This window comes from Balearica regulorum, chromosome 3 (assembly GCF_011004875.1).
Source record: "Balearica regulorum gibbericeps isolate bBalReg1 chromosome 3, bBalReg1.pri, whole genome shotgun sequence".
Taxonomy (NCBI): domain Eukaryota; kingdom Metazoa; phylum Chordata; class Aves; order Gruiformes; family Gruidae; genus Balearica; species Balearica regulorum.
The window spans coordinates 82,484,602-82,511,949 of record NC_046186.1 but is presented as its reverse complement, the minus strand read 5'-3'; the positions used below and the strand labels follow the sequence as shown (position 1 = coordinate 82,511,949).

At 41.7% G+C, this 27,348-nt stretch overlaps 1 protein-coding gene across 1 annotated transcript in view; it reads left to right on the top strand.

The window, feature by feature from the left end:
• Positions 1–3,052: 3,052 nt before the first annotated feature.
• PCNX2 (pecanex 2) overlaps positions 3,053–27,348 on the top strand; it is a 154,290-nt gene continuing 129,994 nt past the window's right edge. Inside the window, exons 1-7 of the mRNA XM_075748702.1 lie at positions 3,053–3,614; positions 9,836–10,041; positions 12,560–12,677; positions 14,992–15,028; positions 15,888–17,177; positions 25,764–25,911; positions 26,080–26,225. Of these exons, the coding sequence (XP_075604817.1) occupies positions 3,357–3,614; positions 9,836–10,041; positions 12,560–12,677; positions 14,992–15,028; positions 15,888–17,177; positions 25,764–25,911; positions 26,080–26,225 (2,203 nt within the window). The 5' untranslated portion in view covers positions 3,053–3,356. The remainder of the gene's footprint in view (positions 3,615–9,835; positions 10,042–12,559; positions 12,678–14,991; positions 15,029–15,887; positions 17,178–25,763; positions 25,912–26,079; positions 26,226–27,348) is intronic.

Genomic DNA, 27,348 nt, shown 5'->3' with positions numbered 1-27,348 from the left:
CCTTCCTTGTGCGGTTTTGGGGCGTTACTTGAATAAAACGCAAGCAGTCTCTGACGAAACCGAGCTCCCTGAGTTCGCCTTTCCTCTTTCACCCACCTCACCGCTCGTCAGCTCTCCCGTGCCTTCTGCCCCATCTGCGCACGGACTCTCAGGGTCCCGGCTCCGTGTGACACGATCACACAAATCCTTTCGTTGGGAGGTTGCCTGGAAATAGCAAATGCTGTGCACGTGCTATTTCTGGATAAAGATTTTCCTGGTTTTAGGTGGAAAAATCGTATCACTTTCTAAACGACAGTAGTGGTTTTGTTGGAAGTGAAGAGGGATGTGTGTGGGCTGGGGACATACTCTCTTCTCCTCAACGCTGTGGGAAGCGTGGTTCAAAGAAGAATGAGATGCCTTCTGTCCTCGGAGTTGATCGCTTTGTGCTGTGGCACCTGTGGTTCTGGACACGGTCGCTGCCAGCAGAAGCCCTGAGGTGGATAGAGAAGGCTTGGGAAAGGTGTCAAACCGCACTGCCAGGTAGAATAACCTTGGCGTGATGAATGCCTCCCAACTTCTCGCACAAAACCCCACATCCTGAGCGCTGTACGTCCCTACATAAACACAAAATTTGCAACTGGATATCACAGGACTAAGCTTCCAACATAAAGACAACAATTAAAAAAATTTAAAATTACAGTATCTAAAAGTCATAAATTCTTGTTTATCCCACAGTCTAAACTGTGTCTATAATTGTACACACAAGGCAAAAATAAAATTGTGTAGAAAGTGACTTACTGAACCCTGTTAACCAAAAAGAAAGAATGCAGAACCAGCATGTCTATCGACTCTTTTCCCATTTCCTTTAATATAAGAGAATGCCTTGCAGCTATTCAGAGAGATAATTACTAGCCTTTTCCTTATCTGCGTATTTGCTTTATTATAAAAGCCATAAAGTATGTTGTAATACAAGCATTCTGCCACACAAATTCCACCTTGAACTTTATCTGTTATCTAAAGGAATCTGCAGGAACTAATTAAGTGTGGAATGTTTTGGGTCAGACAAGGTATTGGTTGCACTGCAGTGAAAAGTTTAAATATTTATTTAAAGCTATTATTCAAAAAAATTGTTCTCTGAAGTACCATTATCCACTGGCAATTGCTACACTCATGTTATTCTTTGTTCAGTGTTTCTGCAGCACTCAGCGCTCTAGGATCTCGGTATATAATTGCTGTTCCTAGGAGTTCTAACAATGGAAATAATGTTGCAGAGAAGACTGTGAAGCGCCTGTAAATTTTCTGATGGCAGCACCACCACCTAGTGGAGCTACCGTTGAGAAGAACGGCATACAGCAGGCAAAGCTTTCGGCTCGGTCTGTCCTTGGCTTGTCTCGAGAGAAAAGTGGTCGCATTTTTCATCTTTGGCACTCCTGCAACTGTGGATATAGTGCTGTTCATCTACATTGTGTCCAGAACACCTATCCTGAGCTGGAAATTACAGGAATCCTTCATTCCTGAAAGTACCATCATACCAACAAATGATTAGTGTCGATACTATCCAAAGATGAGGAAGAGTTGAAAGATTTGAGTGATGGGCAGACAAGTCACCCTAGTAGTACCCAACACCACCTGGGGCCTCCAAATAATCACCTACGTGAGTTAGAAGTCTCAAAAAACAGGAGAGAGGAGGTTTTGAAGATGTTTTTCATTTCCACCTTTGCTTATCCACCTCTCTTTTTTGGAGCTGTGCATGTCAGTGTTCTTATTTGCCAGTGTGCATATGGAAAACAAGTTCAGTAGTTTCTGAAAAATTAACATTTTTAATGATCACACATCAAAAGTATTATTCATAGCCAGCTATTGCACTTGATTCAATCATTACATTTGCGTTAACAAACTTTGTCATCTTTGAAAAGAACCTGCAGAGGGTAAAAAAAAAAAAAGGTAAAATAATTCCACTCACCGAGGGAGAGGTTTAGGTAAGATGTGTACGCAGGAGTAGCACACAAGGCGCTGCTGGGACCGTGCCTCCTTCACGCAGATCAGGAGACTTCGCCGCTTACCTGGGACACACCAAGCAAGTACTCAAGCCCCATGGCTACAAATCCACAGACGTCGGAGGGTGCCAGCGCCGCTGAAGGAAGCGCTGCCATTCCTCCCCTGCTCCCAGCCGCTTCTTCGTACTGCTGTGTCATCCCTCCCATCAAGCCAACACAAGCATCCAGCGTGGCCACATTGCCTGCATCATCAGGAAGCGAGCTAAGATGTGGTGCATTAGCTCACAAATACCGTTGTATAACAGAACCTTTGGTCTTTCACCTTTGCCTAAAAATCCACACGAGGCACACCAGAACAGCATGTTTAATCCATGAAACTCTATCAGGAACAATGAAAGTAGGGTAAATTTGGTCAAGAAACATGCAAGCTGCTTGGCTGCCTCCATTTCATACACACATCCTTCACAAAACTGACTGCAGTAAGAGTCTAGACGCATGGAAAAATCAGAGATATGCAATTTGAAGTTCACAGCTGCTTTCTGATGGCAGAGGGTGAGAGAAAGGGAGTGCTGTGTATGGTCACAGCCCAGCCTTTACACCCCTTCTTTCAGGGGTATTCCATAGGGACATGCCCGCGTCCTTACGCCCCATCCTTTGCTGCCTTTGGCCTCCCCTGCTCAAGTGTCTGCTTGGCACCATCCTCCATTTCAGCTCCACTACCCCCTACCTGGCACACCTATGCCTCCCCATCCCTCACACACCTCTTGACTCTGCTAATTTGAAGTCAGCTGCCATGAAATTCTTTAACGCAAGGCAGATCGGTTTAGCCTAATTGCATTCCTGAAAGAAACGGAATGTTTTTTACAGGATTTCCCCACCTGCCCGCCCAAAACGCAGCTCAAAACAACACAAAAAGGTCAACGCTAAAGTTGGGCACAGCTCAAAGCTCAGAAACTCGTGATGTATCAGGCGAAATTACGCACCGGCGATGAAAACAAGGCGGTGGGGGGTGTGACCGATGAGGGGAGCAGCCCAGCTGGCTGACGCCAGTGCTGCCCCTTTGCAGCGCATTTCTTGCACCTGTGAACCACCCTCGCGGCCACCCCGGGCGGTACGCCGCGGTGACGGACGCCTCCGCGCCAAAACTGCCCTCCCCACACCCGCCTCGCTCGGCTCGGCCCGGCCCCTCTCCGCCCTGCGGCCTCCTTGCGCCGCCGTCCGCTACCAACAGCTGAGCGAGGCCTCCCGGCCCGGCAGTGGGGCAGCGCCCCCCGCACCGGGGACGAGTGGGGCGCTGTGCCCGGGGAGGGGGGAGAGGCGGCCCGGCCCGGCCCGTGGCGGCGCCCTCCCGGCGGCGGCGCTCGGGGTGGGGCGGACGGGATGCTCGGCGTCGCGGGGCACCATGGGAGAATCCGCGGGCGCCCGGCATGGCGGCGGCGGCGGCGGGCGGCTGAGGGGCGGCGGCGGTGGCGGCGAGGGGCGGCCATGGTGTCGCCGGCGGCGCGGCTGGTGGGGCAGGGCGTGTGGGCGGCGCTGACCGGGGGCTGGTACCACGACCCGGAGCAGGGCGCCTTCACCAACAGCTGCCACCTCTATCTGTGGCTCTTCCTGCTGACGCTGCCCATGGCCCTGCACCTGGTGAGACCCGGCTCGGGGCGCGGAGGGGGGCGGCGGGGCTGAGCGGGGACGGGGGGGGCCGCCGCCGCGGACCCCAGCCTGGAGGCAGCAGCGGCAAGGGCGTGAGGGCACCGGAGAATAAACTGACCGGTGGGGAGGGGGGGTGTTAAAAAAAAAAAAAAAGGCATATTGAGGGGTTGCATGAAGATTTTGTGTCTAAAGGTTAACAGGGTAAGTACGCCGGGCGCGTTAGTCTGAGGCCGGCCCTCTCAGCCCTGCCGAAGGCGTCGGGTAGGGGTGCAGTGCTGGCCTCTGCAAATGCTGAGTGACCTGGGGATGCGTGTTCACGACATCTCTTTTAGAGATTTTTTTTTTTCTTTTTCCCCCCAAGTCTACTCTAGTCTTACCTGCTGAGAAGGGTAAATAAATGGAAAAATCCAAATATCACGTAATTAATATGCCTTGCTGAATGTCATTGGTGAGTCACATGGCTTTTTGTGACAGGCGGCTCCATTTGTGCAGAAATTTAAACATGGCAAATAATTTTAGTAATTTGAATTTGTTTGCCAGACTTTAAAATTATTTTCTTTGAAAACATGAAACTTTTGGTTTATTTTTGTGTGTTTTCGTACTGTATGAGAAAAGCTTAAAAGTATAGTTTGCTGGATCATTGCATCTATTCCTTGGCTCTTCAGTGACTGTAACTTAATATTGCTTTCATTGGAAACCATTTCCATCCCTTTGGTTCTCACAGTGACTCAACTAAATTCTTAACTAAGTTCTGTAGAATTTTTTTTGTTGTTGGATAAAATTTCTAGATAGGTTTCTTCACCCTACATGGTCAGATACTGGCCTGATTTTTCCAAAGCAAAGCCCATTCACGAATCTCTCTGCAATCCTGGTGAAAACAAAATCATGTATTTTTAAAAATCAGTTGGTATACTGTATCTTCTTGTATGGATTGCAGTGAATTCCTCTAAGTGTGGCTCATGGAGTTAATGAACCAAGGTAACAATATGCTTTCTTCTGAGAGATAGGGTCTATTTCCTATGCAAACCAGCAAGAGTCTTACATTGTAGGATTGACTGTCAAAGTGGTATGTGTGATTAAAAAGAAGAAAAAAGGTTAAAGTTAACTTTTTTCCACTTGATGTAAGTTCTAAACATATATCTGAAAGAACGTGTATTTCCTTGTGGGAAACTTCTGAACTAATAGCATGGAAGAAGGCATGCAGAGTTACACAAAAGACCACTAGATACAAAGATTGTAGGTCAGAGCTAAGATAAAAAAAGACATTATTTATTATGAAGAGGAGAAAACCTAACTTCCCTACTGAACTCTCTCAGGTTTCATCTTTGTCTATCTAGATGGACTTGTTTTTTCTGCAGACTGGCTGACTTTCTGATGAATCATCTGGTTAAATGCAGGACTTATGTTCTTGAGCTAATGTATTGCTATGGGAATTCTTTATCCTTGATAAGAATAATGCATTTATTATACTGGCTGCTTGAGAGTAATGATATCCTTAAGTATTTGTTTTCTTGCTTTTAAGTGGTTGGGCTTTGTAAACTTTGTGCAAGAGAGAGATTCTTGCCACTTAGAAACTTGAACCTGCTTTTTAACTAAAGGTTTTCTTTGATGAATTTTATTTATAATATTATATTCAGTAATATTTGGGGTGATATTTATGTTACACACTTGACACCAATAGTTTTGGACTCAGCTAAAGCAGTCACTGACACTTCTTGAAATGGCAAAGTCAAAACAAATCAGAGTACTACTTTTTAAAATTTTCTTTTGCTGGGAGAATCTTCACCACACTTTTGTCAAAGGCAGCAAGTTGCTCTGAAACAGTTTGATTTGAATGAAATGGCAAAACTCATCCAGCTTTCTTCACACTGGCAAAAATCATCCAGATTTTTCACACTGGCTCAGCAGAGATGTGCTGACTGTAGCATTGGGAAGCTTATACTGTCAAGTTGTTTCTGTCACGTGGATCGAGGATTTCATTCTCTAGCTTTGTCAGCGTAGCTTGCTTTGGTACTAATGGCTCTGTTATTAGCTTCCCCACCCCTGAAAATGCAGATCTGTAGTTCCGTCTTTTCCTTTTCTTTCTCATTTATCCTTTGTAGTAGTAAATATGCAATTAAAAATGTACATTGGATATTATTTGGAGCATCATTGCTGTTAAAATCAACTTCCAAATTTGTAATAAGATCTCTTCTAATGTTGGCATGTCAGCTTCCGGAATAGATTAAGGATTAAAGTTGTTTTATTCCACCAAACAGTCTAGGGTTCCCAGGTGTTTTGTGCATGAAAATAGTGGTAATTGTTATACAAAGCCACTGGGCTGAATTCAGCCCCAGTGACAGAGATATAAAACTTTAGAAATGCTTGTACTGTAGTTTATTTTACAATCCACAACAGAATGTGCATCCATGTTTCAGTGAGTCCCCAGAATGGCTTAGTGAGTGTTTCTTCTGCCTTTTGTTGGACAGGAACCCTTGAACTTAGAGAGTTATTACTTTTTGTGTATTAGATCTTCAAATCATGCTGTGATAGGAGAAGTACAACATGGCAGTATAAGGGTGTGGGCACATAAATTACTCAGAGGTAAACTGTAATAAAACTTGCAGTGTGTCAGCTGCTTCCGGTCCCATTAGCCACGTTTTACTCCACTTTTTATTTCTCTGTAAAAGTAAGGATATGTGTATACATCCACAAAAGAGAGGTAAGCTACTCTATATTTACTGTATGTATTGTGTGGTAGGATGCACGCTTGCAACTGAATGTACACGTCCGGCATTTTATTTGCTACCTGTTTTTCCATGTTTTATACTGCGTGATGGGCATCTCTTAGTTATTAATTCAGCTAAATTAACATCAAAATATTTATCTTTGCCTCCAATATTATATTTCCCACTCACACCTCTGCAAGCCTGATGGTGGTGGCTGACTGCATATTTATTTGGTAGTTTCCACATTTGTGTTCTGGAGCACACCAAGACAGGGAGACCCAGGTGCAGCACCGTCTTTAGATGCCTCAGGTGGGATACATCCCAGTCTAATCAACTTTAATCATTCAGTCCAATCGACAAGGTGTGATGTTCTGTTCAAAGGTTACACACCTTAATATTAGGAAGTAAATACCTTAGTCACCTCTGCTTTTGTGCTACTTGAATAGTATTAGTAGAGACGTGAAGAAGAATTTGGCCGTTCCTCTGGGAGCAGTCTCTGGGCGGGCAGAAGCCCCAAGCCAAGGCTCTGCCTCAATGGGCAGGTCACCTCCGTTGCATTTGCAGTAGTAAGTCAGGCCATGTTTGGAACACGCCAGCATGCATTTCTGCCTTGGGACCCCGTGCTGTTCTGATGTGGGGTGTAACAATGGAAATTACTGGAAAACAAAAAGTACATTATGGTAGAGTTTTTACTTGGGCAAGAGCAAAGAAAGCTAGAGCTACAGCTTCCACAGAAACCTGTGGGATGTTGCAAAGCCTGCTTTCTAATGAATTTGTATTTGTGGATTTTTTTTTTTTCCCTAGCTTCTAACATGTCAGCTCAGTTGCAGCTTTTCCTGTGACTGGGGTGGCCTTCAAAGGGTCAGAGAGCTGTGTGGATTCCTCTCGTTAACCCAGGAGGTGTGCTGCTGTGACCTTGTCCCGATGGGGTGTATTCTCTCAAAGTTAGTTGAAAGTAGCCAAAGAATTAAAAAGTTATTTAGCTGAGGGGATGGAGAAAGATGATGAATGCACAGCCACGTGGTGTGATTATAAAACCTCGTTTCCAGAGGAAACCAGGCTAATTATAACTATAGTGCATCAAAAGTGAATCTATAGTACAATTCCTCAGTGGTTTATAACTTAATTCCTCCTTAGCTCAAGCAGATTTGATAGCTTTCACCTATCCATACCTGGGAACACCAACTGCAGTCATGTGATACTTGTACTCTTATGCAAGAGGCCTGATTCGGAAAAATCAAGGGCTTTCCATTCTCAGCTTCATCTTTCTCTTAGTTCCTCATGTGGGCAGGGAGCAAGCTACTGCCTCGTACTACTTTGCTTCCCCCCAGCTTCAGAATATTAAGGATGCGCTGGCATTATTATACCTAGGCTGGCTTGGGACTGTGAGCGTGCATGAGCACGCACGTGGGGGGGGAAGCGCTGTGCATCTCGGGCAGATGGGCAGGGAGACCAGAGGCAGCTCGGCACGCAGCTCCGGGTAGGTCTGGTCACAAGGCAGGGAGGAGGACGTGTGGCGCTCAGCGTTTGCTAAAACTGGTCCTCTTTTTCCATGTGGAAATCTAGGAGCTTTCTTTGATTCTCTCTTGTAGCATGCTGTATGCATGCATAGGCTGCACTACTGGAAGTCTATTTTTGTTGTGTCCTCTTGACATTATTCATGTAATATTTATTAAGCTTTATGAATGTCACCTATAGAGTGATGTTGTTCTTTTTTGGTGGCTCTTTCTGAGCTGTTATTTAATAATGAGCGGTTGGCCTGTGCTTTTTAGTGTATAGCTGAAGAGATTCCTTGGAAAGTGAACAAATGTCTCTCTTAAATCAGTACAGATAATTGGCTATTGTTCTTTATGAAACCAAACAATTTTTAACTTGCGTTTTGCAAACATGTTAGTCATAAAATACAAATTCTTCAACCTTATCCACCAAAACTCATACCTTGAGAGTATGGCCTTGCAAACTGATCCTCTTTCTGGCTTGAATTCGCTAAATAACTGAAGGGTATGCTTAGTTTCGGTATATACATAGTACCATGAAGTACTCTTGACAGACTAAGCCTCAACTTGTAGAAGGTAATGCCTTTCTTATGAGGGATCATTAGTAGTTTCTTCATTCTAAATAGCTTCTCTGCTTTTATGCAATAGATTCTTTGTATATGAATCAGAATAGTCATAAAAAGGATTTACCTGAAAATTTTCACATGTACATCTTGAAGATATGAAGTCTCACTAAGCCAAAAGCAGCAGCAGAATAGCAACTCGCTTGTAATAACACAGAAATAATTCAACATCAAGATAAATGCAGTGACTTGTTTTAGAGATGAAGTGTGCCTTGTTCCCTTCACCTGTGTGGTCAGTGTGGTTTATTTATGAATCTGAAAAGATTTCTAGTCTCTTATATCCAAATGCTCCTTGACCTGCAATGTTGATACTTAGAATGATAGATTTAGGCCCAAAGTAAAGATCATACTTAAAAATTAACTTCAGTAGGATTTTAGCAAATCCTGAGCATTGAAAATAATCTTTTTTTTTTTTTCTTTTTTCCTGCTACAAATTGTGCAGGGGATATAGTAATGCTTTGTTAAAAAACAAAAACCTGAGAAGAGTTTAAACTCATTGTGGGACTGCAACTGTGTGATAACAATACATAAGGGCATTCCATGACTATAATGATAAAGGCTTTGGCCCTTCAATTATAACGGTGAATGTCCATTGCTATGATTTGCCCTTTACTGTAAGGAAGTATTTACATATAAAAATGTTGATAGTATGTCATGTCTGTGAAAGAACTTTATAGACTGTAGTTAAACTGTAATTTTAATGACTAAGAAATATGGTGCTCATGACAGGTGAACAAACAGATCAGAGACAGCTGCAAATTAACAATTATGAACTTTAGAAAAAAAATTCAGAGGCTGCCTCTCCAAATGCATTTTATTAATTTGTTTTGACTAATCCTGATCAATTATTTAAAATTCTTCAGTGGTAAAGAGAGTTGGGAACATGTTGTGAAGTGTTAGAAAAAGGAGATCAAACTACAGCGTTTTACTGTTAAATCTTAACTGAGAAGCAGAGTAAGATGACAGAATTTTTCAAAAGTGCTTTCCTGTTTGTAGATAACTAGTGTTTCATTTTGTGCCTGTATTTTTATTTAGGAAAGGCTGCAGCTGCATTATCCTGGGAATGCAGTATTTTAAGGGGATTTACAATGTTTATCAATTGTGAGATTTTACTGATTTTGTTAAGAAATAAATAATATCCACAGCTAATCAAGAGAAGAATAAATCTTGTAAAATGCTCTGAAATTTCAACAAATCCTTAGACTTGTGAGCAGAACTCAAGTATACTGTATGAAGATGCACTACTTCTTATGGTTGCAAAACTTGGTAGTGGTATAAATAATAGACAATAAGGAACAAAGAGGTTGAAAATTACTTTAAAAATGTTAGTAGCGTCTTCTCAAATTAAACTGTTATGATTATGTCTTTATTATTTCTTTCTGTAGGCTTTTCCAGCAAATGCAGTTACAGTTTTTGTGTACTGCAGCTCGGTGACAGTGTTCTTCACAGTAATAAAGGTCATCAGTTACCGTCTGCACCTAATGTTTGATAAAGGTGAAGTAATTCAACAAAAGATCTCAAGAAAAAATGGAAGGCAATGTAAAGATACAGAGGTCACAAAAGGAAACACAGTTCAGCCCTCAAATCGTAGGTAAGGTTTTCATTGCACGTTGCTGGTACATTCAGTGAAACGGATGAGTTTGCACCATGGTCCCGCATAGCTGAAATGCCTGTTGACTGTAGGCAAACTCCCTACAGTTGTGTGAGGAGCGGTACTTTCAAAAACCTGCTCAGTGCTTTTATTTTCAGTGGCTGCAGCGTGCTTGTGGTGAAGCACCCTGTTCAGAGGGTGGGGCAGCAGCTGGGCACCACTGAGGCAGTAAGAAGGGATCTGTCTGGGAGGTGCTAAAAGATCCTGGAGAAGACCTGGGAGAGGTTTTCCAGGGAAGCTGTAAATGCTGTTGTCTTCCAGCTGTGCTTACCTCTTGGGAAGAGGAGAGGAAGTGGCACGTGCTCGTTGGCAAAGAAAATGCTTTAAAATCACTGCTTTGAAAGCCTGAGCTCATGTTGCCTTTGTGTGCTTACAGTAACTTCCCTCTAGGATCAAACCTAGATGTGTAAGTTGCTTTTCCCCCTTATGTTTTATTGTGACTGCCTATGATGCTTCTGTGGTCCTGTTTATGAAGAAAGTTACAACCACTCTTATTTCTCACAGCATTTAGTAGGGATTTGTAGCTTCTCTACTGAGAAGCCAAGTACTGTGTCTTTGCTTTAAATGAAGTCAATAAGGCTGCTTCCAGGTTGAGATGGTACAAAAAGTAAAAATAGTATTGGGCTAAAGACTAGTACTGACTTTCCAGATTCGTGTATGTGTAGAATATTCCACTGCAAACTCTTCAGAATAAATGGAAATATCTCTTGCTGGTTTTTCGAGTCATACAAACAACTGAAGCTAGCAGGCGGCTTCCAGTGTTCCCAAGTGTTATGACAGATGTGAAAAATGCTGAAATGAGGTGCATCCAATAGTGACAGCAGCACAGAAATGTCCAAGCAAATATCAAACTTAGTAAGTTTGTTACAGCTACCGTTTAGGCTTCAACAGAGAGCTCTGTATAAAAGAATTTACTTTGGGTATTTTTTTAGTGCATTTGCAGTCGCTACTGCTAGCTCTGTGCAGGCTAAGTAGTATCACAATTGTTTGTGTACCTTTGTGCTACTGCTCTTCTGTGACTTGACACATCCAGGTCTGTACTACGCTCCTGACAGTGACGTTGCTGGGAGTGTCAAGGTCTGCCTGCATCGAGGCTCTTCTGAGAAATGCCTCATATATGTGTCACTAACCATACCAGGCTTTTATTTTAGATTCGGCGATGCCTTTCAGGCTCTATTCCTCTCTAGCTCTTGCCAGCTCACAAAGCTATTTCCTATTTACACATCTGATACTGTAATTCAGGAGGCTCATCAATTGTGCTAGCCTGGTTGAAATTTAAACAGAACCTTAGTGTTTTCCTGTTCACTGGCTAATGAAATGAATGCAAACTTTCATTATCCTGCCTTTTTGTTGGCTAAGAAGTAGAAGTAGAATCGCTTAAAACTTGCATGTTAAATCACATAACTATTCCTCCTAGGAGGTCCTAGGCACAACAATCCATTATTTAGTACTTGATCAGAAAATAAAAATCTTAGTGTTTTGATGAGATGAATGACAGAAGCTTTTAAATAGGCACTGATAGTTGGCAGGTTGGTTGAACAAGTTTCTGAAGCCACGTGACTACAAAAGAAACTGTGGAAAGGTGACTGAGACCCCCAAGTAAATAATTTTATAGCTTATATACAGCTGTGAGATTTTTAAAAAAGTTTTTTGGTGGAAAAAAACATTCTCACAAACAAAAAAAAGCCCAAACCCACACTTTTTGACATTTCACTGTCACGTCCCAAAATACTTGCTTATATCCATGGAAAAGCTAGTAGAAAATGTGTGTAGAAAGAGTTAGTGGCTAGTTTAATGCATTCTCAAAGGAAATTATCAACAAGTTGCCTGTAACATATGAAATTAGTAATGAGTGTATGTTTGTCTTGGCTGAAACCAGAGGAACAACTTTAGTTTGTGGTCTAATGATTATACTAATACACCTTATGTATTGTATTCCAAATAGTTGTTTGGGAGGTTCGTAAATAAACAGGCAGTTAGATAAGCAGTATGTACACAAGGGTACAGTAAAAGGACAGAAAAAGGAAAATTTGTGGAAAGAGTAGCATTTCACTGTTATAATATCTAACGAGAAGCCCCAAACAGCCTTTTGTGCCAATAAATTGGTGTGCGCGTCAGGCAGGCTAAATGACATTATATACACATAGGGAGTTTGAAGAGATGTTGTATTTCTCATAGCAATGGTCTACTTCCTGAGACACCAGAATCGTTTCGTATCGAGGGATTTTTATTTCTTTATTTTTCACAAGTTGTCTTGGAGAGGAAGGAGATACAAAGAGGGGTTACAGTTTTTTTAGCCCTGTTCTTTTTAACACTGGAGGAGAAAAATGTGCTGTCACTTCATAGTGCTGTGCTACTTCTTCCTATTGTGTTATTATTCCTCAGCTTCTTCCCAAAACTCACTGTGATCCTCCATGGCAAGAAGCATTGCCTTATTTTTCATTTGCTTCCTTTTCAGCAATAACACCAGGGATAATGGTGTCATCGGTGAGACCGACCAAAACGACTCTACCCAAACAATTCATGACAGTTCAAGGGTACAGGATCTACACTCGGAGAACTCACCTGGAGTAATGGTGAGTGTGTGGTATTCGGTAATAGTGGCTTCACTCCATGCAGTACACAGCTTACCGCACAGAGTTTTGCATTGCTAAGTACTGATCACTTGAAGTATAGGTCTGCCCTGAAGGAGGAAGGGTCATTTTGTGGATCTCCTAGGTATACCACTGCTGTCAGCCTTGTCCTAAAGGTTTGAGTTTGCAAAGCTGAAGCTGATATATGTAATTCTGCACTTCTTAGGAGGAGTCTGTCTGCTCTATGGATACCAAATAGCCTTTGTAAATCTTGCCAAGAGCAGCTAGTTTTCGTGGTTGCTTTGAAAGAAGGGAGAGGCTAATGCAATCAGAGCAGCCTCTCATTGCCTCAGAAGGGATCTGCTCCTGCAGCATTAATAACTTGATTTTGTGTAGCTAGACTTATGCTTATAAAAATGAACCCAACACATCTCTTGAGTATTTAAACAAAGCATAAAAAAAAATTGTTAAAATTTAGGAGGTGTCTACATGAGGTTAAAAATACATGTATGTGCATTCTCTGCCATTGGTCATGCTTTCTAAATGAGTAGTGTATGAAGCAATGAAGGGGATGTATCTGGATGTTGCTATTAAAGGAAAAAAAAAAGGAAACACCCTTGAGAAGGTTGAAGAGTTAAGTATCCAAAAACTAAGAATGCTGTCTGTGTAATCTTAAGCTACTCCTCATGTATACTGTGATAAAATCTTTAATTATGTGATCCCATGCTATTTTTTCTACAGGACTCCTGCCTCAGTCAGTGCAGAGGATGGTTAGTGATCTCTGAATAAGTAGCTATTTGATACTTCATTCTGTCTTCATATCTCTCCACCCCACCCTGTGTTCCTATTTACTGCAAACTGTTCAAATCCTGGTCTGAATCAGAACTATTTCCTCATTTCCTGGAGTGTTTTTACCTTTTTGTAGCATCCGTATGATTCGCAGATGTTAATAGTTTTCTTTTTTTGAGGTAAAATATTTTTTGCCTTGTTTCTGTCCTAGTCCCCAGCATTCTGGTATTTGTCCATTCTGCAAATCCATTTCTTCTTAGGATCTTGTCTGAGTCTCCCGCTTCCAAATATGTAGGTTGGGTCTTGTCAAACCTAATCTCTTGTTCTTGCTGCCAGGATACCACCATGAAATTTTAGGAGATAATTGTTATTTCCTCTTGGTTTTGATGCCTGTCAACCAGAAGAGAACAACATTAATTTTTCCAAATAACTTTTTTCCAGTTATGCACTTTGGCTGTTGAATTTTGACTCTTGAACTGTTCCTCTCGAGTATTGTGTTTAGTCTTGAGCTCCCCAGTGATTTACCACAGACATTGACCTGCTGATGAGAATCCAGCAGAGGCCATCAAGGGGATTGAGGAATGATGTGCATGAGGAATGAGTACAGGCAGATGGGATGTTTTAGCCTTTGACAGGCTAAGATCTTTTGTAAGACTAGAAGAAGAGCTTACTGCTGTCTTCAGCTTCCTATGGAAAGATACAGTGAAGGTTGAGCACACTCTTCTCAGAGGTGCCCAGTGACAGGGTAAGAGACAGTGGCTGCAACTTCCAGCCATGGAAAACTACAATTAGAACAATTGGATTTAAAGGGAGTTTGTGTGGTTTTTGGGGTGGTGTGGGGTTTTTGTTTGTGGTTGGTTTTTGTTTTTTTTTTTTTCTACCAAGATGGTGGTCAAATACTGGAAGAGGTTGTCCAGAGACCTTGTGAAATCTCCATCTTTGGAGATATTCAAAGCTGTGCTGGAGATGGCCCTGAGCAACTTGCTCTAACTGTACCTGCTTTGAGTGTGTGTGTGTGGTGGAGGTGATTTGGACTAAATGACCTCCAAAGCTTCCTTGCAATCTAGGTGATTCTATGATAATTTAGTGCTCTGTCCTCTAGTTTTTCATTGAGAAATTGTTACCAAATACTGGAGACCAAACTTTTCCAGCTATGTGTTTCCAAAGTACTAAAATGAAAAGAGGAACAGATGAACACATTCTATTCCTTAATTATTAAAAAAATCTGGATTAAACACTACAAAATGTGTTGGTTTTTTTTTTAAAAAAAACCAAACCTTAGATATTCCCCCCCACCAAACATCACACACAATTGCAATAATGCAGTTTGGAGCATGATTGTTCTATAACCATCTCCCTCACCCACCCTTTGCATTTTGTGCGAGGTACTTGTCTAAATTTCAGTGATGTTAAGCAACTTACCAATGTTGTAATTAACCTTTGATTAGATAGCTGTTGCATTGATACTTTTTCCAACAGAATTTAATAAATGCCGATGCTAAATTTGTGTGTTTCTTTTTATTTTTAGGAGCTGCCAACACGGGAAACTATTGAAGATCTCAGAGGTATCTTAAAGGCTTTGTAAATCCCCTTAAACCTTTGTTTAATCATTGCTTGCCACAAAAAACAAGGCACAGAGGACCCCGTGGCAGGTTCTGTTGTGCCTAATATTAGGAGCTGATGGAAAAGCTCAAGAGAAAAAAATCTCAAGGGAATTCTAACTGACTAAGCTTTCTCAGCTGTCAGCCAAGCTGTTTAGGGTGCAGCCTTTTGGTGAGTATGCCAGTAGCTTTCCCTCTTTTGATACGGGGAGATGAAAGAGCCTTCCCCCCACATTCTTGGAAGCTGCTGCCTCTGGAAAGCATTAAACCAGGAAGCCAATGCTCAGATCGCATCTTAAACATCTTCTGACTGTAGACTCCTGTTGGGATTCTTGACCTTAGCTCGATAGTGTGTGCTCCAGCACAGCTTGCTTTGCCTACAGCTTGAGATGTCTCAATACATTTCAGTTTATCTTCTTTTTGTTAAGATCGATAGCCATATCCTACGGGACCATTTAGGAATTGTACATAGTGATGTAACAAACTTCTGCCACACTGGCTTATTCTTTCTTTCATCTCTCCCTAAGTGAGGATAATTTTGTAAAACATTTTAGTTTTGATATTAGCTGTTTCTTGAGCTATTTCGACTATTTAAATTAAATAGGTGTGCTGCTACACCTGTCTTGACCTGGAAGGATTCCAGCTTGCTTTTATAGTATTTCACATGTAGCTAACAAAAAAAGATCCTTGCTTAGGAACCCTTTTAATTGGCTAAATCATCTGTACTTCCTTTGCTCTGCTCTGGATCAGATTTTGCTAGCTAAAGATCACAGTGCACATGTTTTTGAGACCTAACTCCCATATGTTGGTTTTTTTTAATTAGGTGTTATGGTATTAGAAGACCAGTTTGCACCACCAGTTTCATCTACCTCACCCTGTATCAAAGCAGATATATTACCTGTTTCTACAGCTTCCACTTCAGGTGCCAACACATCAGCAATAGCAACAAAACCAGCTGCTATGGAAACACTTTCTGGTAATGGAATAAATGAAAAAGGAGGGAACGGACAGCCATATGGACAGCATGGATCCCAAGATATTCTTGTGGACAGAGATGTAGCTAAAAACTTCTCCAACATTTCTTCATCACAAGGTGATATTTTAAGGACTGGAGTTTCTTCAGAGCCATGGGACAGTGAAAATTCAGTTATTTCAGACCATTTGAGTAATCCTAAAAACTACAAAAGAGAGAAATTGCCAGATGGATCACCACAGACAGGCTTTACCAGTAACTGCCCACAGAGCAGTGCTGTTGCAACCAAAGATCCCAAGCATGTGGAAGGTTCTTGCAGTGTCTGTAATTCCCATGAGGACCCTGATTGCTCAAACAGTGAGACTGCTGTTGCAGTTGTGGACAACTCTCTTCCTGGAGACCAGCTATGTGAGCCCATTAAAATTGTCATCACAATGAGTACTACACCAAACACCACCCTCAGTGACCTAGCGGGCTCTGCCCACCTAAAGTCTGTGGGAACAGAGAGAACAAGCTCAGCCCTCGAATCTGGTATAGTTACAGCAGGTTGGCCAAGTCAGCAAATTAATGAACAGCTCAGAATCCCTGTTATCACTTTTGACTTGTCTGATGACAGCAAAGATAAGGCTTGCCTGGAAGTTAGTGAAAGTGAAAGAACTCCAGAAAATTTAAAGGCAGAGCTGTCGTCCAACCAGTGCTCTGGCTATGAATCGGGTGATGCAGTGAAAGAACACAGCAATCCAGCAAATACTCCTTTAGAAACTAACACTTGTTCAGATCCAAATCGGGAGAATACTTCTGAAAACATGCAGACTGTGGATTTGACTTCTAAGACAGGCCTGCAGAACCTAGACCCACAGTCCTGTCGAACTGCTCATGAAAAGAGGCACATGCGGGTGCTGAGTGTAGATAGTGGAACAGATGTGCTTTTAAGTAAGAATTTCATGGAGGTATCTGACAAAGAAAAGACCTTACCAACTTCTAAATCAGATCTAGAAGCTAAAGAAGGACAGGTGCCCAATGAATCTAACTTTCTAGAGTTTGTCTCCCTCTTGGAATCCATTAATACCTCAAAGATGAAGGCATCTAATCAATCCAGTGTCAAAACAGAGACGACAAAGGAAAATGGGCTTGTTGGAGGTATGATGCATGTCTTAACAACTCTTTTGGAATAAAGAAGTTGTGAGTAGTTACATTATTTATAGCAGCTTAGCCTGAGATCTGCAGTAGGGTAAATTCCCAGAGGAGAACAGGTTTTGCTAATAGGGCCAGGGAAGGGCTGGGCTTGGTGGGACAAGGTGATTTAATAAAAGTGTGATAGTGTCAGCTGCAGTTCTTTGAATATTTTTATTTCCTTGAAGATTTTCTTTTGGAAAACCTAATGCTAACCTCAGTAGGTGTCCGGTATGTATCTAGTATTTTCTACTAGAACAGCATGCACATGGCAGGTCTGGATTGTTGGAATACAAAAAGTATCTTAAAAAATGTCTGTAGCTATAGCATTACATCTGCCCTTGCCCATCTTATCAGGTGCACATTGAAGAGTTGTCTGTGTGTGCCTGTAAGTATGTAGAAAGCTGGAATTGTCACTGGTAATGGTTCAACTTTCAGCTAACGTGTGTGCACATACACACATATTCCTAAACTTCCTGCACAGTTATGGGTTGTTTTATAATTAAAAAAAAAAGTAAATCATGTATTTGTTCTCAACAGGTAAGAGTTTTGATTTTTAGCTGCTTAAAAACTAAAATATTTGGGTCTTAAGGAGGAAAATTTGGTGCTTGTTTACAATGAAAGCCCTTAGTATTTCAATGAAAAATGATATCTCCTCTTGTAAGTTCCCATTTAATCAAAAGGGCTTTTAATTAAAACAAAGATATCTCAATCAGCAACTTTAAAACCAGTATTTAATCCAATTTATAGCTCTTATATAGAAATATCTGGTTTTAATCAGCATTCTCATTGCTGTCACCTAACTGTGTGACCCCTTTCTGTTAGGAAGGAATACTGTTTGTAGTGTCTTTAGCAGCTGTCTAGGAAAAGCTAGCAGGACTGTTCGGTGAGGATGCGAGATATGGTGCACTGAAGGCAGGTGCAATCTCGGGGTGCTTGGCCAAGTGATCGGTGGAATTGGTTTGGAAGATCTGGGCCAAAATGAAATAAGACAACCCATGTTTTCCCCTTCTCCAAAATGTTTGGTTTACCTTAGAACAGCTTATTATAGGATCTAAGACAGCCTAAGAGGATACAATCTCAATACCTATTTTGCATGGAAGGTAAGAAACTTAACAGCACTGACCAGAACAGCTTGGCGCTCCTGTTTTACGATGGTATCCCTGTCCATAGGCAGACTCTAGGGAGTCTCTGCTTCCCCAGCTTGTTCCTACAAGAACCTCCCATTATGTGAAAAAAGCACAGCTGACTTCAAAGTTTGTCAGCTTTTTAAAAAACAAATGTGAAGTTTAAAAAAAAAGGTTTTATTTTCTTGATGTCATCTACCTGAAGATTCTATTTACCTTTCACTCTGCCTTTCCTAACTCTTTCCTCTTATCTGTCCTATCAGTTATGTTAGACCCATACCTCATTCCATCTTGCACTTGTATCTTTTCTTCCTTCCACTTTGTATTTCTAATTCCATACCTTCTCTTCCCCTGTTCATCCCTTCTCAGTTTAGACACTCTGCATCTCTCTGGTGCAACCTCTTTATTTGCCTTCCTCTTCATGCTCCTTCTCTCATCTTTCCCTCTACTCTTCCTAGCAATCCACACTGTTGCTTTTCTAGCCTTTTCCACTCTCTTGAGCTCACCTAAAGCTGTTGCCTCCCCACAACTTGCATTCACTTCTCCTGTACCTACCCTCCTCTCCATTACCTAGTCAAATTTTGCTCCTTCTAGGCCTGGTGCCTCTCTTCTGGTCTATCTTACTCATCTCTCCCACCTTCTCAGACTGTTTGTTCTGCAGAGCAGTTTCTGTCCTGCTCTACTGAGTTTAACAGCCTGCCCAGCTGGCTCCAGTCCACACTCCCTGGTTTCCCAAGACCTGTGTGGAGCAAGCCCTGCTTCCCACCAGAGCCTGCTCAGCTGGTCCTCTGCTGAGCCCAGAGCATCCTGCCAGGTCCCTGGGGTGCTGGGGGTCGGGTGCGGGGTTGCCTCCCTGTGCAGCAGCACAAGGGTTGCGGCAAGTGGATTGTGGTCTTTGCTGCTCCTCAACCATAAAAAGGAGTATTTACGCAAGAATTTGACTTTTGTGTGATGTGACTTAGCTGGAAAAGATAAAATTTTCAGAGGTAAAGTTTTTTTAAAAAAAAAAAAAAGAAAAAGCGTAGCTAATCCGCAAAGCGCTTTCAGATACGTACCCTCAGGTAATATGAATGGGGAAGATTGCTGCGTAAAAGCAAGCAATGGGTGGTCAGAATAAATCAGACTCATAGATTCCTCAGTGACCAAAGAAAACCAAAACACCAGCCTTAAAACTTTATTAATGTCTGTGTAGTTATTGTGCTTTAGATCTAGCAAACAAAATTCTTACTGGAATCCAAGATGCTGAAGAAACAGGACTCAGCTCTTCCCTCAAACCAAGCTGTTACTTAAAGCAACCTGAACTAAATTTCCTACTTTCCTGTTTTCTTAAGTCCATATGATGGAGAACTTCATGTGAGATGGTGAAGCTGAGCTACATACATGTATGCGGCCCTGCTCGTTTCCAACATGGGTGCAACAAGTGTCACCCTGGGAAAGGAGCGGAGCTGGGAAGAGGGGTGCCCCACAGGAGCGGGGATGGCGGCTGTGGCTCCTGTCACTGCAAGGTGTCTCCTGTACCTCGGACCGGTGCTGTGGGAAAAAGGAGATTCAATCTGAACTCTTCAAGCCAGGGAGAGGTAGTTCAAAGTCAGTTATTTAAGAGCAAGTAGGCTTTGTTTTCTAGCCTAGTCAGAACGTGCTGTTTGTTAAAATAAATTACTGTCATTACTGGCTGTTTCCCCACAGTAAGACTGGATTTTAGGAATGAGAAAGCCTCTAATTTGTTTACAGCCTTGCAATTACAAAATAGCATCTTAGAACAGATCTGAATAAACATTATTCCCACATCAAAGTGGTTGTTAAAAAAAAAAAAAAGTATGTGGAGGGAATACAGAGCAAGTCAAGCTATGCACCAGTTGTTTTCAGAGAGGAGGTTGGTTGTGTTTGTTTTTTGTTCTTTTAACTTTGCAAACCACCTAATTGGCAAAAGCTAATAATAGATGCCTGGTCCAAATGACCATGAAATGCACTGCACAGAGGTCTTCATTAGGCAATGTGAGAAACTTGGCAAATTCCTGGAAAGCTGGATATTCAGAGCTGTGTATAAGAAAGCTGCCATTTTGTGTAATTTGGAGAAGGCAGGGAAATGTGCTTATCAGAACAGTCTTGCAAGTGAATGAATGTCATGGATAGTTCTTTGTTATGGGTGCTCCCTCCATGCACTTGCGAATGGTGTGGAGACAGAAGATGGACCATCTTGACCACATAAGCCTTTGCTAGTAGACAGCTCAGTAAAATGCAATACAAGGAAATTAAAGCCTTGCTTTACACTATCAACGATGCCAGATTTAATGTGTTAAAATACAGGACACAAAAAAAGCTGTCTCTAAGAGTTCTTCTGTTGCTACCCAATCTCCTCTAGATCGTGAGAAAGCACCACTGACACTGTTGCTAAAAATTACTTTCAGGCCAGTGTCCTTTCAGTTTTAAATCAAACTTGTACTGCCCACGTAATGAAAGCCTGTTGATGGGCAGCTGCAAATTTTCTTCAGTCCTTGAGATACATAAGGAAAATTGGGTTTATTGGGCTGCTTTGGGTTCTTTTGACACATCTGGAGCATCAGATTTATGCAGGGCAATTGCTCATGTATGTCCCCTCTGCCACAGCTGGCTTGTAATCTAGGACAGGTAATGTTATCACCCAGGGACCAAAACCTGCCATCGGAGCGGTGGGGACCAGCGTGGGAGAACTTAAACCGGGACTGCATGGCCTGAATTTAGATGTTTTGCAGACTCTTTTTAGAAAAAGTACTCATCATTCTGGGCAGTGCACAAACCACAACCTCGAGTGAGTTCTTTTGGATCCCAAGCAATTACCCTTTTCCTATAAAAAGCTAAAACATACTCCTGTGGATATTTTTAGATGCCTCAATTTTTTTTTTTTTTTTTTTTCTCCCCGCATGTGAAAAAGAGGGCTATGGCTTGCTGTATAATCTTGGGGGGAGAAGGATCTTGTATATTGAGTGACCATCCCAAGTAACAGCTGTGGTAGGAGGCGACAGGAGGGGAGTTTGGTGGCTGGCAGGCACACCTGGAGTGCAGAGCCCTGCCAGGTGGTGGCTCTTCTCTCGGAGCAGCTGTGTGCCATCCCTGACCCTCATGCTGGAGAGGGACCATGTGGCGTTTGATGCCCCTCTTTGCATGGGGAGGAAATGAGGTGCAGAACTTGGTTCTTTAAATCTGCTCAATGTGTAAGGCTTAACGGATTCAGATTTTTAAAATTTCAGTTTTTAAATCAAAGAGGTAATAGTATGTTTAATGATAAGGCTGACACCTGTAAAGAAACTATGAGGTTATTTCAGAGGTCTGTATTCTGACATAATTGTTAGGTATATTGATTAGATTATTTACCCGAGACCTCAAAAACCTTGATTTTATTCCCAGCACTGCTAGGGAGATTGTTTTGAGCAAATCACTTCTGTGCTTAAGTCTCCCTGTCCTGTAATATGTGTGGTAATCCTGATTAATGGATAATTCCATATGCTGCTTCAGTGCCCACATTAAACTTTTATAGCAATTCCTAGACTGTATTGGGTTCCTTGGGTGCTTCTGTTTGGTGGGTGACCAGCTTTGATGACAGACTTTTCTTTTAATGCATTTGTGGCATAATAGGCAAATTTGGGTTGACAAAGTACATAAATTAGATGTTTCTGTTAATGCAGTCAGAGAAGAAAGAGCGGGGAATGTAAACTAAAATGCTGTGTCTGATCCTTAGAATATATTCTCCAGAGAGATGAACAGGACAGTTCACAACATGTAGAGCTTTTGTTTCATGCCAGGTACTGGCAAGAGCGTGGAGTGATTTGAAATTGCTTATCTCTGTGGCTGAATGGGCAAGAAATATATTTTCAAGTAAAACTTTCTATTTTGGAGCATACTTGTGGAAAGAAGTAGATTCTGCAGCGGAGCAATTAATGAACAGAAGAGATTCAGGCTTAATTAGCTTAACTCTGCCTGACCAGATTTCAAAGCAGATGGCATTTGAAATTATGACAACAGTGACGTTTTAACTTACAGGCGTGAGTTGTGGAGATTGGGATAGGGAGGGGCAGGTAAAAGATGAGGAAAAACGTCTGGGAGACTCTGGAGAGAGGGCATGAAATAGTAAAAATATTTTGGAGAAAGGTTACAGAGCAATAAAATTTCATTCTAATTAATAATAAGGCAACTTTAGAGTTGAGATAACCAACTGTCAGTGTGTCATGTTTACTATACGTACAAAGACTGCTCCATTTCAACTGTAAAACTGTTTTTGGCCGCCTCCTGGTATAGACCAAAGGCTTGTCTACAAAGATTGTTTGGGATAACTAAAATCTGTTCCACAAATGGCAGAGGAAATTTTTGGTGGTGTAACTGCATTTAAATTAGCTTATTCATCAGGGTTGGTATGCTTTATTCATAATTACTGTTATGGTGCTGTTACAACTCTTTAGTGCAGATAGAGCTTAAAAATGTTTACAGGAAATATCGTATTCCTATATAGGACATATAAGAAATGTTTATATTGTAAGGATTTCACCAGGATAACTAAGGGATGTATCTTATGCTCAACCAAAATACGAAAATGGTGTGCAGACTGAAACTTAGTGGTTTGTGCAGGACACTTCTGAACCACCCTTCCCCAAGCCTGACTTAGCCACGAATCTTGATGGTTATGCCTCACATGTCTGAGTCATGTGGTGTATAATTTCCAGATAAATTATGAAGTTACTTGCAGAGCCTTGGTCTGAGCTTGGGGCTTCTGCAAGCCCAGCCATGTGTACGCCAGAAACGTTCGGAGTGGTAGCTCAGGGTAAGTGACTCTGGTAGGAGACCACAGGGAAGGTGCAGGTACACTGCCACGTTGTGCTTTTTTACTCTTCTCTTGCTCTTGAACTGGATTTTTCCTAGTAACTTGAGCCTTGCCAGCACAATTACCACACAAGGAGCTTTTGGTGATGTAGAGCCAATTACGTACCCTGGCAGAACACTCCTAGTCTAGACACCTCTATCTCCATTTAAATACTGAAGGTGTAAGTCACTCGGGAGAAAATGAGTAATAATCATGAAAAAAAGTCACAAACCCATCATGGCCCATCTCTGCAGTGCTGGAAGTACTGATCACTGTGGTGTTGTCTGATTGGCATATAAAGTCTGTAAGAAGCAGTACTGTTTATGGTTTTATTATTATAACTCTACCACTGCAGGGAAAAGAAGTCTGCAAGGCTTGTGGTTTGGAATGGAAAAGAGGCATTTTCTAAAACCACTAGATAATCAAATTTAAAAATCATTTTAATTGTTCCAGCCCTACAGCCAATTTTGGGCAATATGGGACCAATTAGATTATTAAAACCACAATTTCTGATCTCTATCAATTATTCTTACAGCTTGAACAGCGTAAGCCTTTAGGAAGGTGATTTCAATTTAGGTGTCTATGGGTCCTGAGTCCACCACCACCTCCCTCAGGTACAGTTACATCATTAAAGGGATGCTTCAGTAATGCCACAGTTAAATAAGACAGAAGTTTCTGCTTAAAATAAAGTTTAAATCCTTAATTAGGAAAAAAAAGTGTTGTCTCCTCCCCCCCCCCTTTTTTTCCCTCTAAACAGAAGAAAGTGGATCCAGAAGATGTATTGTATCTGTTTGCTCATGGAGACAAAATTCAAAAGATTTCCCTAAACCAAAATTATGTTTATTGTATCTATTGTACAAGAAATGAGGATCCTTGGTTGTTGAGTGCTACAGAAAGAGAGCAGGAGGGTCAGAACACTATCAGTGTTGTAGTGAGGTTTTTGGGTTTTTTTTCCCCTTGTGGAAGCTGAAGGAATGCTGGTGTTCCAAACAAGAATTAGACAGTCTCTCTCTCTACTGCCCATTCCCTCCCACTGGTAGCCCAGCTGGTGAGTGTCTGGGGTGCCAGTGAGATTCTTCAGGCTTGGTGCTGCTTGTTGTGCTTCACGTTAAGGGCTGAGACCTGCTGGGACAAGATGGGATGCTACAATTAAAGTTGTTCTTATGCTTCTGGATTTTCTCCCCAAGAAGTAAGTGGGCAGAATCTGCAGTGAAAGGTGGTTGTGTGTGAGTGTCTGAGGCTTTAGGGTACTAGAGGGGTGCAATGAAACTGGTCTAGAGATGTCTTAACTCCTGAAGGTAGGTTTGTTTGTAGAAGTGATGTGTTATTAGATCAGCTGATATGGTTGGAGGAAAACAAGATAGATGATCTGAAAAGTCTGTGTATCCAAAAGTTTGTCTGCTTTTTTCAGTTATATCAGTTGGCCTAATAAAAGATACTACGTATCTCTACAAGCCTTGCCTCTTTTTTTATCCTTAGACTATCTTAGTTATGACACCACTAGTTCTTGACTGGTGACTCTTGCAGGTAAGGATGGTGATTGTATTGGCAGGAAGTGCAGAATGGAATTTTTTGTGGGGGGAATTTGTGTGGGTTTTTTTTCTTTGATGGTTAGATTTCTAAGGTGTTTAAACAGTAGGTATTGCAAGCAGTCTGGGTAAGTACATTTCAATACACCTTGCTTAGTGCAAGAAGCTACAGGACTTACTGCAGTATCTCCAAGCATAACCCATTTCTTAATTTTTTTTTCCATTTAAAGTGTTTAATGCACATGGTGGTGATGAAATCACTGTCTTGATTGCACTTGAAAATCCTAACGGATCCATTTTTTTAGTTTACAGTCAAAGCACAGTTGTAAAATGTTTCATTATTTAACATGAATGTTAGTAACTAAAAGAATATTACTTGAAAGTTTTACACATATATATGTGATATACATGTGTAGAGAGGTAATATAAATACAATTGGTATTCAGAGTAGTAGAAATTGGACGAGTCTGTCACATATATTTTAAAATCTATAGCTCTGTATTTTCCAAGCACGGGAAAATCTATTGTGAAATTGTTTAGCCATTTTGTCCTTTGTCCTGTATTAGGTGTGTGGCTGGTGGGGAAGAGGGGTTAGGCAGCTACCTGCTTTCCAGCCCAAGAGCTCTATTTCCTTTGAAGGTGCTGCTTTCCCTTTTGTAAAAGGGGAATGGGCTAGTGCTTCTGCTTTTCTCTTGTCAGGATACACAGCTTGGGAACAAATTATGGCCCCCAGGGCAGCTGCCTCTTACCGTTCTAGGTTAGGGACAGATTGCTTCCCTCTGCAAAAATACGAGAAGCAAAGCAGAAATTCCCTCTTGTTTGTCCTTTGCTTCAGAAAAGCCTGTTCTTGAAACAACCCATTCATGCAGCCCCCTCAAGTCAGAGTACCTCCTTATCCAGATTTCTGTGATTGCATTGTTTTAAGTAATTTTAATGTTTTCCATAAAACTAGTAATTGCTGCAGTGTGTTTAGCTTTTCTCTTTTAGATGTTCTTGTTCAGTAGTTAGCGAAACTCTTGATAGTTGTATGAGGAGAGTGGCTCCACTTCACTGCCCTGTTTTCCAGATAGCCAGACGACAGAGAGAAAAGAAGAAATGGTGGGAACAGAAAAGCACTGTGAGCAACTTCCTAAACAGGAAAGATCAGATGTACAAAGCCAAGATCGTGCTAGTACTAGTCCGGTGCTACCAGAGTCTGCCAAATTTGCAGCACTGTAAGGCCAGTTTACTTTACAATTTTGTACTTCAAAGATATGATGTAAGCTGTTTTGTTTCACTGAGTAGAAATGACATAAACTTTTAATTAACCTCTCTTTCTTTCTGTTTTATTGAGAACAAGAAAAAAGTTCCTCATAGTAGTTTTGAAACATTTTTGTGTCAAGTTACCAGGGCAACAGGCAAAGGCAGATAATCTACCGGGTAACTTCTCAGCAAGACAGTTCTGTCTTGCAAGTAATAAGTGGACCTGAGGCGTCTGTGCAAGATGAGCTATCCGTGGATGCAATGCACGTGTTCATAGATGAAAATGGTGAGTTTCTGTTGTTGGAATAACTACAATGTGTAAGGAAACTTCTAAAGAAACTTCAGATGCCCTGGAAGGATATTTCTCGTCTGTTACCAATTGCATTTTTTTCTGTGTACATGAAAGAACAAGGCTTAGAAATGTAAAGTCAGATCAGCCATAACTAGAGTTTTCAAAATCCAACAGCGACCATCACAGATCTGAGGTTTACACAGTGCATGAAACTTATCTTCTGAACATTACCCTCAAAAAAAGCTGACTAGGCCAGAAGACTACTGTCTTTGCAGAAGAACGCGTGGCGCTTTCTGCCTAGTGAGGAGTTTTGCGCTGGCCTGACTGGTCAAAACGTTCCTCCTTTGTACTGTTTTGTTCTTCCACTGACTCAGACTAAACTCTCTCTGATAACGTGGTGGTTGCTCTCATTTGAAGTTGTGGCCTGCTACCCTTTCAAGAGAATTAATGAGTGACCTAGTCTTGCCCCATGCCTGTGCTTGGTGCGCTGCTGCTCTGCAGCTGTTCCTAGAGGCTGAAGCTGTAACATACTTGGTGGTGGTTTGAACTCCACCTGTGAGGTACTGGCCCATACCTCTGAACAGCATCTGTCCCAAAAGCCACGTTTCCCTTAAAGCTGCCTTCAAAACCAGCGTGAGTGCTTGCGGTAGCTGGATTCATGACCTCAGAATTGCGCTGGTTTTCTGCCAATTCCTCCTGGCCCTGCTTGCAGCCCTGCAGCTCCTCATCTGCTGCGGGGCTAAGAGCAGCAGCTGCCAGTCAGGCAGATGGCGTGACGTGGCTCAGTGAGCAGTGCCCCTTCGCTTTTTGCTGCGTACGTGAGGAGGGAGTAGCAGTGGCTACACGTTTAGCAGAATTTTTCTCTGATTTGTACCTCCTGACCTGACCTGACTTTTGTGAACTGACAGAAAAAAATCTGATGATTTCACATTTTAAAGTGAACATATATTAATAGATGGGCTTTGAATTTACTTTATATACCTTTTAAATTTTTACTGTAACTTCTATGTTTTGTCTCAGGCTTTCAGTTGTTCAAATGTTAAGTTGCTTTCTGAAGTCTAAAATAAGCCTAGTGCACAAAGTGAAAACTATATTTATAAATATATCTGACCTAAAA